Below are 16,045 nucleotides of genomic sequence, written 5' to 3'. Positions count from 1 at the left end.
TCGGCCAGGCCGATAATCGGTCGACCCCTACTTCATAGTACCACACAGGCACAAGAGTTAGCTAGAATTTTACTTGGGTTATTGGCATAAGGCCTCTTTTAGTGAGGGACGGCATCATATGCCTGATTCACAGTTTGCCATAAACATTTTCCCATAGCATAGGGCTGCACGATTCTTGCTAAAATGTGAATCACGATTTTTCTCCATGGGAATTGAGAACACGATTCTCTTACATGATTCTAATTTTTTCAACCAAAATGTATGGCACTCAAGTACAAAAAACAAAAACAAAAACACAGGACATTCAGTATAATAAAGTGCTGGAGTAACAACAAATTGTCTCTTTTCTTTATTTTAGACCCCTTAAAGTGAATAATTTTAAAGCTTTAAGTTGTTGAACATAAGAGAACATTAACAATAATAAATAAAAATATTCAAATTCACAGTCAACGCCTCTCGAAGCGTTGCCTCACTGGCATTGCACGCGGCAGAAGTAGAAAACTTTAAGCGCCAACGCAGGCATCAGCCAATCAGATCGCCTTTGAGTTGACGTTGAGTTGCGACACTCCCATAGGAACTTAGGAATGCGGAAGTAAAGCGTGTCATGGAGCAGCCAATAGTTCCAAACAACCGATAGTTTCAGCATTGAAGCCCATTCATTTCAGTGCTTCTCAAGCACAGTCGCCAGGAAGTTGAGGAAATTACAGCATTTTTTGCCATTATAACGCATTAGTTTACCTCTCGGAAATCTGACCAGTAGTTGTATTTTATGAAACGCGTTATAGATAATGTTTATTTTTAGATAATAGGCAGTATATGCTATATTTGCAGTTAGATAACGTGGATATATTACATAATAAAATATTTTGATGAATACAGTTGGTTGCCTTTTTTATTTTGAAGTATTTGCTAAACTTAAATTTACATTTTTTTCATTTACATTTAGTCATTTAGCAGACGCTTTTATCCAAAGCGACTTACAATGTAGAAGCAAACAGACCAACGAAAGAGCAACAAAATAAAGTGCTGTGACAAGTCTCAGTTAGTCTAGCACAGTTCACATAGCAATGATTTTTTTTTTTTTAAATAAATATAAATAAATATATAGAATATTAGGTAAGTGCTAGTATTAATTGGTCAGATGGTGGCGAAAAAGATGTCTTTAGATTTTTTTTTGAAAATAGCTAAAACCATTTCTAGCATTCATTGATATTCACTTGTATATGCATATTGTATCTTAATATTTTAACATAATATTGTATTAAAATGCAGTCCACATTAAACATAATTTTGCATCTGTAACTTTATATCTACTATAAATGTAAATTGAAAATAAGCAAACATGCAAAAAGTAATATATCACAGTGTTCATTTTAAATACTGTACATTTAACATACTAATTACATTTTATGTGTATCTATTAATCAGACACAAATGACTTGCACTACATTATACATTTTATCAATTCATGCATTCCCTAGTAATCAAACTGGTGTTGTTAGCACCATGCTCTACCTTTTAACCTACAGAAACACTTTTTTCCTGATATGTTACCAGTTAAAATAGTAAGCTATTCTAGGAATTGTAAATGACATACAGGTATAAGCCAGATGACGTCACTCACCTGTTAATAAAAACAAGGGTGAACTTACACACTGCTTCAGTCGGACTCTGCCTTGTGATGTTTAAGCATACGTCTGGTCTCCTCTACCCACTTTTGATTACTCAAAATGCATTGCTCCTTTGTGTGAACATAACCCTCTTTGTTATACATTTTAGAACAACTACAACTTCACAACCCAACGTTAAACAACACTGAACTGAAATACACACACCAGGCGCTAGTCCAAACTAAATCAACAGCAAACACCACCTGGAATCAAGAGGCGAATTCAGCCGGCACCATTTCTCTGCCAAACCAACACGCATGCACACACCTTGACTGACTCCCACAACATTTTCATCATCACAACATAACATACAGGGACAAATTTGATGACAGGCTAGCCTATTTCCCCTAGAAGCTTTGTTTGCATTATGTTTTACTGACCTGGTCAAATAACATGCAAAACAGCATTGTCTGAAAGATTATTTCCCCTATTTTTTGTTAAGTGTTTTAGAGAATAAGAACAGATAAAGTCTAACCAGTTAGCAAGCAACACATGAAATCAGGGTAAGAAACCGAATCGCGAGTTCCTGCAACTGCTCTCCATCTGTGCACTAGTATAGTAAGTGGGTCACAGGACAGAATCAGTATGCGTTCACAGTGAAGGGGTGTGACATACACCGAAGCAAATGGTTAGTTTTGCCCCAAGGAAAAAAGGAGCCCCCGCATGATACACTCACCCACGCAGAGGATATTGAAGCAGAAGCCATGGTTGACGGACTTGTTGACCAGCTGGTCCGGCATGCTGTCGAAGCCAACATGACCAGAGAGTGGGACGGCACGTGCACCTTCTCCCTAAGATGAAATAAAAGCAAACCATATGAATGAAACAAGCATGATGACTTCCACCAAAAAAGATCATTTGCAGAGTTTCTCATTTGCAGAGTTGTAATATATTCTCACTCTCAGCAATGGAAAGACTTTGCAAGCACCTTAATTTATGAGGATGCAAAAAGAAACATTGTCAACTCAGTGAGCAAAAGTACATAACATGCACCTCATTGTAAGAGCTTTGACATCAGTCGTAATACTATGGCACAGATCTCAAAGGTTCAGCTCAATGCACTTCCTCTTTCCTGTCTGATCTCAACTGTCGAAACCACATTCAGGCAAATAGACACGTAAACTTTTTGCAGTCGCAGACAAATGTTACCGTTATCAAGTAACGCAGATACCTATGCAGCAAAGCGGTTGTAAATAACATAACACAAATGTCAAATTTAGGCCATATTATTCTTCAGCACTTCCTCTACCATTGTTCACACAGGTCTGCCACCTGGCCTACCAATACTCTGGCAGGAAAGGCTTTCTTGGTGTGTGGGTGTTTGCATATGTGTGACCTATGCAATGAGCCAAGCGAACGTGCCAAATCATTCGATTTCTGCTAAAATAATACAAATGAAGAGTGAGCATTCAATCAGCACAGGTCTAATGTGAAATTTCCATTATCCAAATGGAAACATTAAGTTAAACTGCAATGAACGGTAATCAAAAGTGCATCCATTTCAGTGAGAACCAATCAGCACAGATGATCAGTTCCGTTATGAGGATTACTGAGAAATAACACGGACCATAAAATGCACATTTCATTAACTACAAAACAGGCAACTAGGAGAAGTCAGACTGTAAGAGCATCTTATTGACTTAACAAACAGTCACAATGTGACCCACATGTGCAACATTCCCAAACCAGACAACTGTAAGGAGTCCAAAGGGGGTGAACACAACACTGGCTGCTCTGTAACCAGAACATACTGGATCAAACCCTTGGTTTGAGTAGTAAAGACTGATGTAGACGTCCAGATTTTGCGCTCAGGCTCAAGCCTGCTGCCTAATGTTTGTTAGCTACGTATTCACATTAGAGACGTCAGAATGAGAAGAACACAAGCTGCTACAAAAAGCATCAGAAATTGTTGTATAGGCCGGTTTCTGACATTAATGTACGAAATAACGTTACTTGATGAAAGACAACGCCCAGCGTGCTGAGAGGACACAAGGATGCTAATGCAACTAAATATAAATGTACTACACTAGAATTAAGAATTAATTAAATGGAATTAAATGGATTTTACAATACAATGACCCTCGATGATGTGACTGTTTATTTTTACCCATCAGTCGTAGTCACTTCAAACCGTGTGTTTCATCACAGTGACGAACGGATGAACCGTTATTGTTGGCCCTCAACATTTACCCATTTCCTACAAAACAGCTCCATGAAAACAGCTGTATCATTTAAAATGTACAAATTAATGTGTTTGTATATTCTAACGGTGTACACAAACAATAACAGGCGTTTAGCTACTGTATAATTAATCAGCTTGTTGATAATGGGCCATCACGTTCACGAATAAATGAAAATCGAAACCTATTTGATTCCACTATATGTCACACCAATCGCCAGTCTAGTTTGCTAAACCGAAAGCACATTTTTGTAATAAAACAGTGCTCTCACCGCTTGTCGAGCTATCTCAGTGGCCGCCATGGTTCTCTCCTGCATCAACCCTTCACAGGAAACTGCCTCGCGCACGCAAAGCGCAGCTAACGTTACAGAGCCGCGCTCAGATACGATGGACTGTACCATTCATGACTAATGCCAGGCTGCTTCTGTTATTTTTGTAATTGCACAATTTTAAATTATAATTATATACGAATTAACATATATCCGAATTACACATCATTTGACAATTAAAACACTCAAAACAATCTGATAATCAAAATATCGTAATCACAATCAATATGACCCCCATTTCATTAAATGGTATTGTCCTCTTCAGCTCATCCGCTAAAATGCATATTTCTAGGTCTAACATAGCCACAAAACATCCTGCATGGCGTAAATCTGTGAGAATATGTTTTAAATACTCAAGATTTCAATATGTTACGATTATAAAGCAAAGATGCATCGTAGGTCTATTAACTTAAATGTAATTTTCCAAAACTTATAATATTATAATGATATAATATTAAAATGTCATCGCGTTTTTATGCATAAGCATTTGACTCATTTACATTACATATGTTAGATGTTTTAATATTATATTCGTATGTTGCTGGAAGGTGATTTATGTGAAAACTGGCGTAACATTTCATAAGGAAGTGCCTTCTTCATATTAAATCATACTGAATTAAGCAGGGTTAAGTTTGCAAAAAATAAAATAAATATTATTATATATAATTTCTCGGTTTCATCAGCCAATGAACAGTTGCCAGTGTCGTGGGTTTGAAGACAAGTGTTGATTTAGTCCATTTGAACTTTAGACTTTATTTAGGGGAGGGTTTGGAGTGGACTCTTGAGAGGAAAACACACTCGAATAGTTTCGGTTTGCTCACAGAAATCATGTTCTGCTTCTCAGAAAGGAGAAACTGAGAGAAACCAAGCGTTCAAAGCCGGTCTTTGGAGCCCTATAACCCGCAGGAAATTATTTGGTCGAGACTAAACAACTTGAATTATAGGACGAGGGAAAAATAGCCTGCTTTGAAGAGCTGTGCGGACAACAGGTGATACGGCACCGGATGGTTTACCTGAGAGACAGGTAGGCCTGTTCAGTCACATTAATCAATAAAACTTACAAACCTCGTTCAACTTTACAAGAACATGAAAGGAATAACGTGCGATGTAATTTGCACTTTTCAGACATTAATCAGACGTAAATCAACTGAATTTATGAAAACATAAAAGGCAAAAACTACAGGGTTAAAAAATAAAATTGTAAGGCAAAATAGTAGCCTAGTTAGTGTGAATGTTTTGTTTTAAAAGCAAATGTAAAAAGAGGAACACGAATGAGGAAGAAGCGCATTTCTTCCCCCAGGGAGAAAACTAAGCGAGTCATGTTTGTTTGCCTCTTAAAATATATGAAGATTATTAATCTTTTTATTAAGATAATTAACTATCTCATGTAATGTACACGTAATATATTCCTGTTCCCCTCCCAGATTTGAACATTTATGCAAGAGAAGTGACTATAAGGAGGATGGTTTTCTCTGGTTATGTAAGCCTCTTTAATTGGGATCTTATCTGAGTAAAGCACTTCCCAGGGATCCGCCAACATGCATGAGGGGCCCATCAGCTTTAATGACCCTAAAAGAGCAGCACTGCCCTCAGAAGAACCAAAAGACTCAGACTATGAAGCTTTGGGCAATAATGTAAGTAATGCAGATTCCCCTAAAAGCAGGGTAACAAGCCAATTCCGCTCAAATCTTGAGGAGCGATTGTCAAGACATGGGGCTCGACCCGCGTCTCCTGCGTTTAGCGCCTCCTCGCGCAGATCCAGGTTTCAGAAACAGCTGGAGGAATCGGGCAGCAGCGCCTCCCGCAGACTGTCAGTGGACGCGTCGGAGAAGGGCTCACTCACCCCCGCTATGCGAAAGAAGTATTTGAAAGAGTTGTTTTTGAGTAATAAATCTGGATTGTCAAGCATTTTATCATCCAAACACACATCGTCAGAAGAAGAGGAGGCTCCGTATGGGGACACTTTGAACAGCGGCGCGCTCTGGGCTTTGGATCCTATGGAGCACGCGTGGATGCTTTCTGTCGTGGATGGAAATTGTGACACTATGCTGGAATTTCTCGCTGAAGATCCCAGTTTATTGAGCAGAAAAGACTTCATCAGTGGTTTCACGGCTCTCCACTGGTTGGCCAAAAATGGAAAGGACGAGACACTGATTCAGCTTCTCGGGCATTCAGAAAAAGAGGGTCTGTCAGTGAATGTGAACTTGAGAGGCAGTGGAGGTCTGACGCCTCTTCATGTAGCTGCCATGCATAACCAGTACACAGTCGTGAAGGCTTTGGTTGGTGCATTCAGTGCTAATATAGATGTCATGGACTACAGTGGGAAAAGAGCATGGCAGTATCTCAAACACAATGCACCGAGAGAAATTAAGGAGCTTCTGGGAGCTTGGGATGATGAACACTCTGTAGGGTACTTGAACGTGAATAACAGTGCGAGTCAAGCACAGCCAGCTGAGGAACATACTCAAGAAAGTAGAGTCGAGGTGGACGGTTCAGGAGGAATCACACGCCAGCGATTCTCATCATTTAAGAGGCTGTTATACAGGATTGGTCTGCTTGAAAAGATCTGAGACTTTACCAAAATCATGTCTTCAGGTCATTATTGTTATACACTTGAAATTTGCTCCTTTATGAGTAATAAAACTTTTATGTTTAATAATGTGGCAATTGCTTAACCTTATGACAGTGCTGGGTATTATATGATGAACTTTAATCTTTTTAATAAACCAAGCTGCAAGGAACGTCTCACCAGTATTTTGTTTAAACACACACCTTACTCCATTTTAATTAATTTTTACTAATAAATAAGACTTAAATTATTTGCTCTTAACCATTAGAATATTAAAAAAACAAACATTTACTGTTTAAAAAGTTTAAAAATTAAGTGAGTTTGATTAAAACTACAAATATCTGCCAAATGGGCTAAGGGGAAAAAAAAAATAATAATTTGGAATTTTTCATATCCCATTAATATTTGCTCTTGCTAATCTACTCGCTTGATAAATTTATCAAAATACACCTGAAGTTAAATATTCAGGTCAAGTAACTGGATGGATAAATAAGATGAAAAACTTTTTTTTTTTTTTGCAGTCGCACTTGGGTGACCTTATTAATTTAAGACCTTTCGCATGAAATTAATTTTAAGGTCTTTATTTGTGGATGTATTAATCTTTTAAGACCCACAGAAACTATATATTATATATACAGTACCCTCAATAAGTATTGGAACAGTAAAGACAAAATTGCTCTGTTGGCTGTGGAGTCAAGACATTTGCAAATATGATTAAAAGATGAATATGAGACAAAACTACAGAATGTCACATTTGTATTATTAGCTGTTTCAACACATATATGTTTTACCAAATAAAAAGAACAGCACTTTTAGAGTTCATCCCACTCATTGATGTGAGCATAAGTATTGGGGCAGTTGAACATAAGGTATGCTCTTTTCTTTTAGCATCCAAATTGCTTGCTTTTCTCTCAAAGTCAGCTCCCTCGTCTTCATCCTGGTTTGTGTATCATCATCGAATGCAAGATTCAGAATACAGAAGTAATGGATATAACTGATACGACACATTCCCTGCTTTTAATATCTGAAGAATTAATGCAACAGGACACAGCTGATCACTTAGAAAGGCCTGTGAGGCAACTGTCCCAATACTTATGCTCACAGCAGATAGAGGGATGAAACTCTAAAAGTGCTGAACTTCTTAGCTGGTAAAACATCCATGTGTTGAATCATCACCCAATAATAAAATGTGACATTCTGTATTTTTGTCTCATATTCATCTTTTAATCATATTTGTCTTGACATATTTGACAAATGTCTTGACTCCACAGCCAACAGAGCAGTTTTACCTTTACAGTTCCAATTCTTTTGGAGGGCACTGTATATACACATACAAATATATAGATAAATGTATACTTAAACCATTTAGCCTTTCTGAAAATTAACATTAAAGCTCAGTGAAAGCCAGTAAAATAGTTTTAGTACCAAATATGTTTTTTTGTGCACAACAACATATCTAGCCACTGGAAAATGTCAACTTTGACATTTGCCATTTTCACAAAAGAGGAGGATACGAATACTTCTGGTCCGTTGACAAATCTTTTATTGTTCAGCAAGGACATAACCAGAATATCTGTACAAAAGAGAGACTGCTGTTCCAGATAGCATGGCTTCTCTCCAGCTCTGGACGAGTTGGTGGTCCTGGCAGGGAACAGACGGAGGGGGAAGCTGAAGTAAACCGTGTTTACAAGCCCAGCTTGGTCCTTCTCCAGTGTCTCCTCTTGGAGTTGTATCTGCAAAGAGATTTGCCAAGATAAATCATCACAGAGGCAAACACCCATTAAAATCAATTACACTACACTCTAGGCTTTTGTAGTAAACGGCATTGCTCAACTACAAATAATGCAGCCAAGAAAATCATGAATAAGAGGGTTTACAATGATACAAAATAACCCATCTAGCAGTATAGTGTCTCAACAGAACGTAGTGGAATAAACACCAGGTATATCACTTTAATGCACTGTTAACATTACATCAGTGTAAAAAATGCACAACTATAATCCAATGAAACGTGTCTCCACAACAGAGTATTCACATGTCATATGGGTCATGACAGTGTTCATGACTCCAGAGCAGAAGGATGCTCTCAGCAGGAATAATGACAGCACTCCCACAAATTTAGCACTGTAATTGCGTCCTGCTTTTGTTGGCTAATATAAACTACAGAACCAGAAACAAGAACTACTACTTGCACTTCGGTAATGTGGGTGCGGGTATAGTTCAAACATACCTGATCTTGTTGCCAGTTTTCATCCTAATCCACTGTGGGATCGGCCTGTTCTGCTTCTGCTTCTTAGCGAGGAAGCGTTTGATTCTGAAGGTCTTATGTGACGCCTGAAATAGAAATGTGAGGCACACCGTCAGACTCGAGTTTATCATCATCCAGCGTCTCTTCGCCGGGGAAGACGGACAATTTAATTATTTCCCGAACATCCATCTGTCAAATACTAAATCCCACGACCTAAGAATTTCGACTGGTATACAAAAATTAAAAGATTTACAGGAGAACAACTACCTGTTTATGGATGTTTTAGGATTTTCACTCACCATTTCGCAGATGGCTATCCGTTCACCACTATGGCGGTAGTCGAAGAGAAGGAACCATGGGCAAAGCAAGCATTGTATATCCGAGTCACGAGCTGGGCGACTCCTTCCCGTCACAGCGACACCCAGCGGCTCCACGCATCACAAGCGGCTTTTTGAAAATTAGATGTTGCATGCAATTCTGCATTCTGATGTACAGTATTAATCCAGTTATTGTTCTATTGTGCATCAACAAAACTGTAACTTTAATTTCTTTTTTGGCCTGTCCCTAGTTCTAATACCTATTTTACAGAAACAACATATCAAAATAAAAGCTAGTTTTAGTTTTAAATAAACAAAAACATTATCCCAGTTAATGTGTCAACCATATTAACATCATAAATAACCCCTCCTAAGGCCCTTATTAATAAAAATATGTACAATAAATTACATACATTAAGAAAAGCTGGATAATGACTTCCTTTCGGGCAATGAATCTCTTGAAGAAAAATAATCTCCTATTTTTTTATTACTTTGATGTTGCATAATTTATTTTGTACAGCTAACAACAATTATTGAAACTTATTATGCGAGTATTCAGCAATATCGGCATTAAATTCTCTCATAAAATGACATCAAGCAAAAGAGTTTAAAAGCTAACAATCATAAAACTATCAACTTTAAAGTCTTAGCTATATTTAAACTTAAATATAAAAACAATGGTAAAAAGGTGACACAATTGCAATTTATTAAAACTATAAGATATCTTGAAATCTCAAAGAAATTTCCTATAAAAATAATTTTTTTAAATAAAAAGCACCCATAAAGGGCACCCATTTCATGGAATGAAACGATTACATTTTCTGACAAAAGAAATGTAATTGACAAAAAAAAAACCTGAAATACTACAAGTAACAAATAGGCTGTTCATTTATTGTTTTTATTGGATTTCTCTTCACCTTTTGACAAAGCTGCAACTATAAAAGGAAAACAAGCTGTGTTTTGAGTTAAGGATTGATACAATGGAACATACAATTGGATGACAGCACAGTTTCCAAACCAAGCTAACCAGAAGTTGCATTTTTCTGAGTGGTAAGATATGCTTCAATTCTAAAACTATAAAAGGCCACATCTGTTTTTGCATATAATGTAGTCGACTTGCAGAAAAGAACTGACAGTGATCAAGGCATCAGCATTATAAAGCATGGCTCTTTTTCCACCGGACCAATCCCTAATCAGAACAGAAACATCGTAGATCAGCAGGCTCATTAAAACATCCATGCTCAAAGAACACAAATTTACTACTGATTGTCTGAAGTGATAGTAGGTTTTGGGTAAGGCGCGAAAGATCTTTCTAAAACGGTGAGAAATTGTGAGCAAGCTGGATCAGACCTTTTATAAACTATGAAACAGAAAAGCATGTGAAGTAAAACACGTTTGGCTGTGCACCAAAAGTAAGGTCACTTTGAGTTATTGTGGTCCAATCGCTTTGGCTTCTCTCGTGATTAAGCCCAGTTTCTCAAATCTAACCGTCGGTTAGGAATTGCCTTGCTCATGAACAGAAACTTTGGGGGGCTCATTCAGGCACTGGAGGGCAACAGGTATGTGCTCTCATGTCATTGACAGTTTTTTTCTTTTAAAGTGGGGGGATTTCTTTTGATGGCAGCACCATGTTTTTGAGGTGTTTGTCCTGATTAGAACAGAGCCCCTCCTCTTTCTCGATACATCATGTCATGCCAGCATAGAGCTGTTTCCTCACTCAGGAGCTTTCTCTTGGGTGTTCTTGGGCTCCCGCTCAGCTCTCTTATCCGCTGCCGGTCCATCTCCTCCTGTTCCTCCTCCGCCCCGGTTACGGCTCCTCGTCCCAGGCTGGTACAGCTGAATTGCAGGCCGATCCTATGACAGAATTGTAAAAATTATAAGCAATAAGTGAAATACAAATTATGTACAAGTTTTTTTAATGTTTTTATAAAATTTCATACACTTATGCTCATCCGCTTGTGCTCGGGCTGCTTTTTAAAAAAAATCAAAAACATACTAAAAGTAGTAATATTGTGAATTACTACTACAGTATAACATTATAGTTTTCTACCTAAATAAACCTTTAATTGTGATTTATTCCTGTAATGGCAAAGCCATTACTCCAGTCTTCAGTGTCACACGATCCTTCAGAAAGCAGTCTAATACTGATTTGGTGTTCTATTATCAATTATTACTGGTGCTCAGTGGTTCCTATTATTATTAAGGTTGAAAACTGTTTTTGATGCTTAATATTTTGTGGAAACAATCAAGATTCCCTGATGAATAGAACCATCAAAAGAACAGAATCTATATCAAATATAAACCCTAAAGTTTTAAAAGGTAGCTTAAATCACAGTTTCCACAAAAAAATATTAACCAGCACAACTGTTTTCAACATTGTATTAAGAAATATTTCTTTATATTATGTATTATTTTGAGCAGCAAATCAGCATATTAGAATGATTTCTGAAGGATCATGTGACACTGAAGACTGGAATAAAGACTGCTGAAAATTCAGCTTTGCCATCACAGGAATAAAATACATTTTAAAATCACTGGTCTATATATAATGAATTATATATAAATATAATAAATAAATATATATACATATACACACACACAAAAGATACTTCTTTCAAAAACATTTAAAAAAATCATAATTATTTCTAACATATGACCGGTAGTATACCTTGTTTCTCAGACGGTCTTTTTTGGCACTGTCTTCTTTTTTGTTGTCCCTTGATGGCTTTTCAGGGTGAGCATTCACAGAGAACTCTCCAGTGTTTTCATTCTTTCTTTTCTCCCAAACACGCTCCTTGTCTTTCTTCCCCTCCTCGTCTCTCTTTTTGTAGGTGCTTTCTCCATCATGACGTTCCCTTTTCCTCCGTTCTTCATCCTGCCTTCTAATTCGTTCTTTTTCTTTCTGTCTTCGCTCTCTGTCTCTGTCCCGGTCTCGCTCTCGGTCTCCATCACGGTCTCTGTAATTTTTATGCCCACTATCCTCTGACCTAAATACAAAAGCATATTGACATCATGATATGAAATTAGACCTGAAAAGTAAAATATGGCTGCATCCGAAAACTTAGGCAGCTGACTTGCTGCCTCGCTGCCTTATGAGGCAATGACTTTGCAGGCAGCATTTTTGCACGAAGGCACTTCACAAAACTGATTTCGGACAGGCTTCTGAGGCAGCGTAACGGCTTAATGTTCTACAACAAAATAGAATGAGTTTTGGTGATAACTAAATGAATATTTAATTACTGTAATACTAATTTCTCACTAGAAATAACATCAAAAGTGCAAAAAGTTCATCAAAAATATACATTTACACGCAAACTAACCACCAAACAACTTTCAGATGCCATCTTTATTTTTTAGCTCAACAGTCACGGAATGGAACGCACAGGGTTGTGGGATATCAAAGGCAGCAAAGGATACATCTATGCTACCTTCAAAAATCGATCAGATGAAGTGAAGATAACTTTGGGTTCGGACGTGCCTTGATGCCTTCCTATCTTGGAATGTGTCCTCCGAAGGAAGCATTTTTCAGTTTTCGGATGCAGCCTATGTCTTGAGTGTGGCTGGGAAAGTCAAGTGTAACCAACTTACTTTCCCCCCTTCTCCTCTCTGTGTTCACCATTCTGACGCTTCTTTGTGTCTCCTCCAACAGGAGGTCGATCTTCCTTCTGTTTCTCTCTGTCTTGTTTCTTGGGCTTGTCCTTTGGCTTCTCAGTATCACCATCATCTGCTTTCTCTGTTTTTTTCAAGAGCTGAAGGACAAAACAAGGTTGAATATTACCGTTCAAAAGTTGGGATCAGTAAGAAAAAAATCAAGAAAAGAAATGAAAACATTATGTTATTAGACAAGGATGCATTGAATTGATCAAAAGTGCTAGTAAGGACAGTAATAATGTTACAAAAGTTTGCAATCTTAAATGTTTTTTTTTTTTACTTTCCATTCATGAAAAAAAAATCCCACAAAATGCATCATGGTTTCCACAAAAATATGAAGCAGCACAACGGTTTTCAACACTTATAATAATAAGAAATCAGACAAAATCAGCATATTACAATGATTTCTGAAGAAGCATGTGACACTGGAGTAATGACTTCACAGGAATAAATTACATTTTAAAATAAATTAAAATAAAAAACTATAAATATATTTTTCAATATTACTGTTTTTTATTTTTGATAAAATAAATGCAGCCTTGGTAAGCATATAAGATTTATTTCAAATACATTAAAAAAACTCTTTCCAACTTGTGTATGACATTTTTTGTAATGAAACTCAGTAATGAATTTAAGTAGTCAATAATATTTAGATTATGTACCTTGATTTTTGGCAGTTCGTCTTTAGGTTGGTCCTTGTCAGATGCCTTTTCTCCTTTTTTCAATTTCTCAGCCTCTTTTCTTTTTCTCCTGTCCTCTTCTCTCCACTTGCGCCGTTCTTCATCTCGCAGGCGTTTACGTTCTAGTTCTCTCCGTCTCCTCTCTTCTTTCTTTTCTTCTCTAATCCTCTGTGGAGGACAGAATGAGAGAGCATGAATACACTACACATACAGTATGGCATATTATATGTGGAAACAATATGAACTGGGTGTCAAAATAATGAAGAAAGCATTTAAATCAGTACGTATTGCTCACTTTACCTGTTTATTCTTAAGGAAGTCCAAGAGAGGTGTTGTTTTTTTAGCTGGGGAAAGAACATTTGAAATGAAAATGTCAAATGAAGAGCAAAAACTACTTAAAATTGTTTGGTTTAGAGGTTTTGAGCTGAAACTCACCACTGAGTTCCTTTGTCTTGGCCTCTATTTCCTCAAGTAAAGTCTCAGGGTTGGAAGGAAATTTTTCCTCGTCACCATTGTAGAGCTCCAAAAACTTTTTGTAATCAACATCTAATAAGACACAGGTAAACTAATTATTAACTACTGTTTGCAGTGCTAACAATAAAATATAAAAACATATATATGTATATTTCACCATCTTCAATTGTTCCACTTTTGGCATCCTTCTTCTTGCTCCTTTTCTTAGCAACTTTCTGGAATGGTGCAAACTCAACAATTGCTGGATATTCTTGACCTATAATATGGGGACAAAAATAAGATATAACAGTTCTCACTGTTAGAAAAGCGCACCAGAAATTTACCTGAACACAAATCATCTCAGTCTGAAGACTTTTAAGGCACAACTTTGCAAAATTAAAACCACTGATTAGCAATTAAACACTGAATCCTGGAAATGTTAATGACACACAAAAGCCAAACCTCGATTATCGATGAACACATATCCATCAAACCGGTCTCTGAAGAGAACTATGTCGTCTTGAATTTTGAAATTCAGATAGGCTCTTGCAAACAGATGAGGGAAAAGACTGCAAATAAATATCTTGATCAGCCATCAAATACCTTTCATTAGGTTTCCATCTCATGCTTTCTTTCATAAGAGTGCATCTACGAACCTAGTATCGCTAGAGAAAAACTCCAGGTAATCCAGCTCTGGAAGAGGCTGCAGTTGTTCCACTAAGTCTTCTTTAGTCAGACTTGGAGGGAGACGTCGGATCACAATCTAAAAAATGTATAAAAAGAACAAAAATCAATACTGGAATTACTTGAACAAACTTTATATGTTTTTATACATTGTAATACCCACATGAGGTATTTAGTCTACGTGGCTGAGAGAGTTATTAACATGCACAAGTATTATATATACACAAAGTAAAGTCTATGTTTAACTGTGATTGTAGTATATAATAGCATTACAGTGACTGAAATAGTATTTGACATTCAAAATGCTATAAATTATTGTTTGTGGCTGTATCCACAAAAATCCCCCTGTCAAAGTTTCCAGGAGATTCCTCTTTTATTGTGCGAACTGCCAAAACCCAGCAGTGATTAGAAACTTTGACAGGGGGGTTGCTAACCAGTCTGTAAGTATCAGGCATGTCCAGTGATATTCAACTGCAACGTTTAAATCAAACAGAGAGTAGTATGTAAACATGTTAGTAAAAATACAGCTGTAAACAACCATTCATAGTATTTCAAATGAAAGCGACTAGCTGCGCTGTTTATAGCAGTAATGTAGCCAGCTAGCCTGCTAACTAACTAACTTACCTTTGTCATAGCCTCCTTCTTCTCTTTATTTAGCTTCTCTGGTTTCTCAATTTCGTCACATTTTATTTCCACTTTCTTTTCTCTGGGACGCGTGTTTTCCTTGTCCTCCTTCATGATGCTTTGCCAACTTTTGCAGCGATGTCTTACTTCGTATGTTTCTTGCTGTTATCAGTCGTGTCTGCCCAACTCTCCGCAGTTGTTTCTCCGTAACACCAGCAGGCGTCTCTGATTGGCTACAGCTCATGGCACAAAGAGTCTCTAAACAAAGCGAGGAGCGTCCACTCTTCCACTCTGCGACTTTATCATTGCCAAATGGACTCTTACTAGGGAGAAAACTCGATGTGAATTAGTGACTGTTAATCACACTAACAGCATATTTGCTACAATATTACATAACAAAATCGCACACTTCCTATATTTTTAATACTTGTCTCTTACTGCTCTTCCATGAAGAGTAGGCAGGCTAGACATTACTGTGCGCGTCCCAATTCTTTAACTATATTTTTCATCTGGCTTATCATTCAAATGTATTTTATGTTATGCATGCATGTCCTTATTAACATAGTGGCCAGAAGTCTGTAGTAGTTTTAGTAGTATTTGACTTACGCTAAGAGCCACAACGTGGCGCTGCAGTATTACAG

The 16,045-nt window shown here is 37.2% G+C and overlaps 4 protein-coding genes across 9 annotated transcripts in view; 1 reads left to right on the top strand and 3 right to left on the bottom strand.

Annotated features, from left to right (window-relative positions):
* LOC306883149 (septin-6) overlaps positions 1–4,229 on the bottom strand; it is a 30,988-nt gene extending 26,759 nt beyond the window's left edge. For 4 of the 5 annotated variants that reach the window (XM_079438265.1, XM_079438262.1, XM_079438263.1 and 1 more), the window contains exons 1-2: positions 4,122–4,229; positions 2,347–2,461 (exon numbers count right to left, since the gene is read on the bottom strand). In XM_079438265.1, coding sequence (XP_079294391.1) covers positions 2,347–2,461; positions 4,122–4,166 — 160 coding nt within the window. In that variant the 5' untranslated portion in view covers positions 4,167–4,229. The remainder of the gene's footprint in view (positions 1–2,346; positions 2,462–4,121) is intronic. The other variant, XM_079438261.1, reaches the window with a different exon arrangement.
* A 217-nt stretch (positions 4,230–4,446) lies between these two features.
* sowahd (sosondowah ankyrin repeat domain family d) lies at positions 4,447–6,922 on the top strand. The gene is made up of 2 exons (XM_079438228.1): positions 4,447–5,202; positions 5,603–6,922. Exon 2 carries the CDS (start codon positions 5,717–5,719, stop codon positions 6,746–6,748), a length of 1,032 nt encoding a protein of 343 aa, XP_079294354.1. The 5' UTR covers positions 4,447–5,202; positions 5,603–5,716; the 3' UTR covers positions 6,749–6,922.
* Positions 6,923–8,273: 1,351 nt separating this feature from the next.
* Positions 8,274–9,350, bottom strand: rpl39 (ribosomal protein L39). Its single transcript, XM_079439034.1, has 3 exons — positions 9,295–9,350; positions 8,978–9,081; positions 8,274–8,480 (listed from the first exon to the last, which is right to left on the bottom strand). Exons 1-3 carry the CDS (start codon positions 9,295–9,297, stop codon positions 8,432–8,434), a joined length of 156 nt encoding a protein of 51 aa, XP_079295160.1. The 5' UTR covers positions 9,298–9,350; the 3' UTR covers positions 8,274–8,431.
* A 432-nt stretch (positions 9,351–9,782) lies between these two features.
* Positions 9,783–15,631, bottom strand: LOC306883659 (regulator of nonsense transcripts 3B-like). Of its 2 annotated transcripts, none has more exons than XM_079439032.1 (10): positions 15,405–15,631; positions 14,753–14,859; positions 14,559–14,665; positions 14,275–14,373; positions 14,079–14,189; positions 13,944–13,987; positions 13,626–13,811; positions 12,901–13,061; positions 11,981–12,299; positions 9,783–11,166 (listed from the first exon to the last, which is right to left on the bottom strand). In XM_079439032.1, the coding sequence occupies exons 1-10, from the start codon at positions 15,516–15,518 to the stop codon at positions 11,026–11,028; spliced, it is 1,389 nt and encodes a 462-aa protein (XP_079295158.1). In that variant the 5' UTR covers positions 15,519–15,631; the 3' UTR covers positions 9,783–11,025. The 2 variants fall into 2 exon arrangements, with proteins under 2 accessions (XP_079295158.1, XP_079295159.1); XM_079439033.1 differs by having other exon boundaries at positions 14,559–14,641.
* Positions 15,632–16,045: the final 414 nt, after the last annotated feature.

This window comes from Barbus barbus, assembly GCF_936440315.1.
Source record: "Barbus barbus genome assembly, chromosome: 17".
NCBI classification, from domain to species: domain Eukaryota; kingdom Metazoa; phylum Chordata; class Actinopteri; order Cypriniformes; family Cyprinidae; genus Barbus; species Barbus barbus.
This window is presented reverse-complemented; position numbering and strand designations above follow the sequence as displayed.

Excerpts from the sequence above, each read along its gene's own strand:
- sowahd (XM_079438228.1), top strand. The coding sequence starts at position 5,717 with ATGCATGAGGGGCCCATCAGCTTTAATGACCCTAAAAGAGCAGCACTG.
- rpl39 (XM_079439034.1), bottom strand. Across the intron at positions 8,481-8,977 it reads AAAACTGGCAACAAGATCAG|ATACAACTCCAAGAGGAGAC; the intron begins GTATGTTTGAAC and ends ATCTCTTTGCAG.
- LOC306883659 (XM_079439032.1), bottom strand. The coding sequence starts at position 15,518 with ATGAAGGAGGACAAGGAAAACACGCGTCCCAGAGAAAAGAAAGTGGAA. Across the intron at positions 14,860-15,404 it reads AGAAGGAGGCTATGACAAAG|ATTGTGATCCGACGTCTCCC; the intron begins GTAAGTTAGTTA and ends TACATTTTTTAG. Across the intron at positions 13,988-14,078 it reads CAAGACAAAGGAACTCAGTG|CTAAAAAAACAACACCTCTC; the intron begins GTGAGTTTCAGC and ends TTCTTTCCCCAG.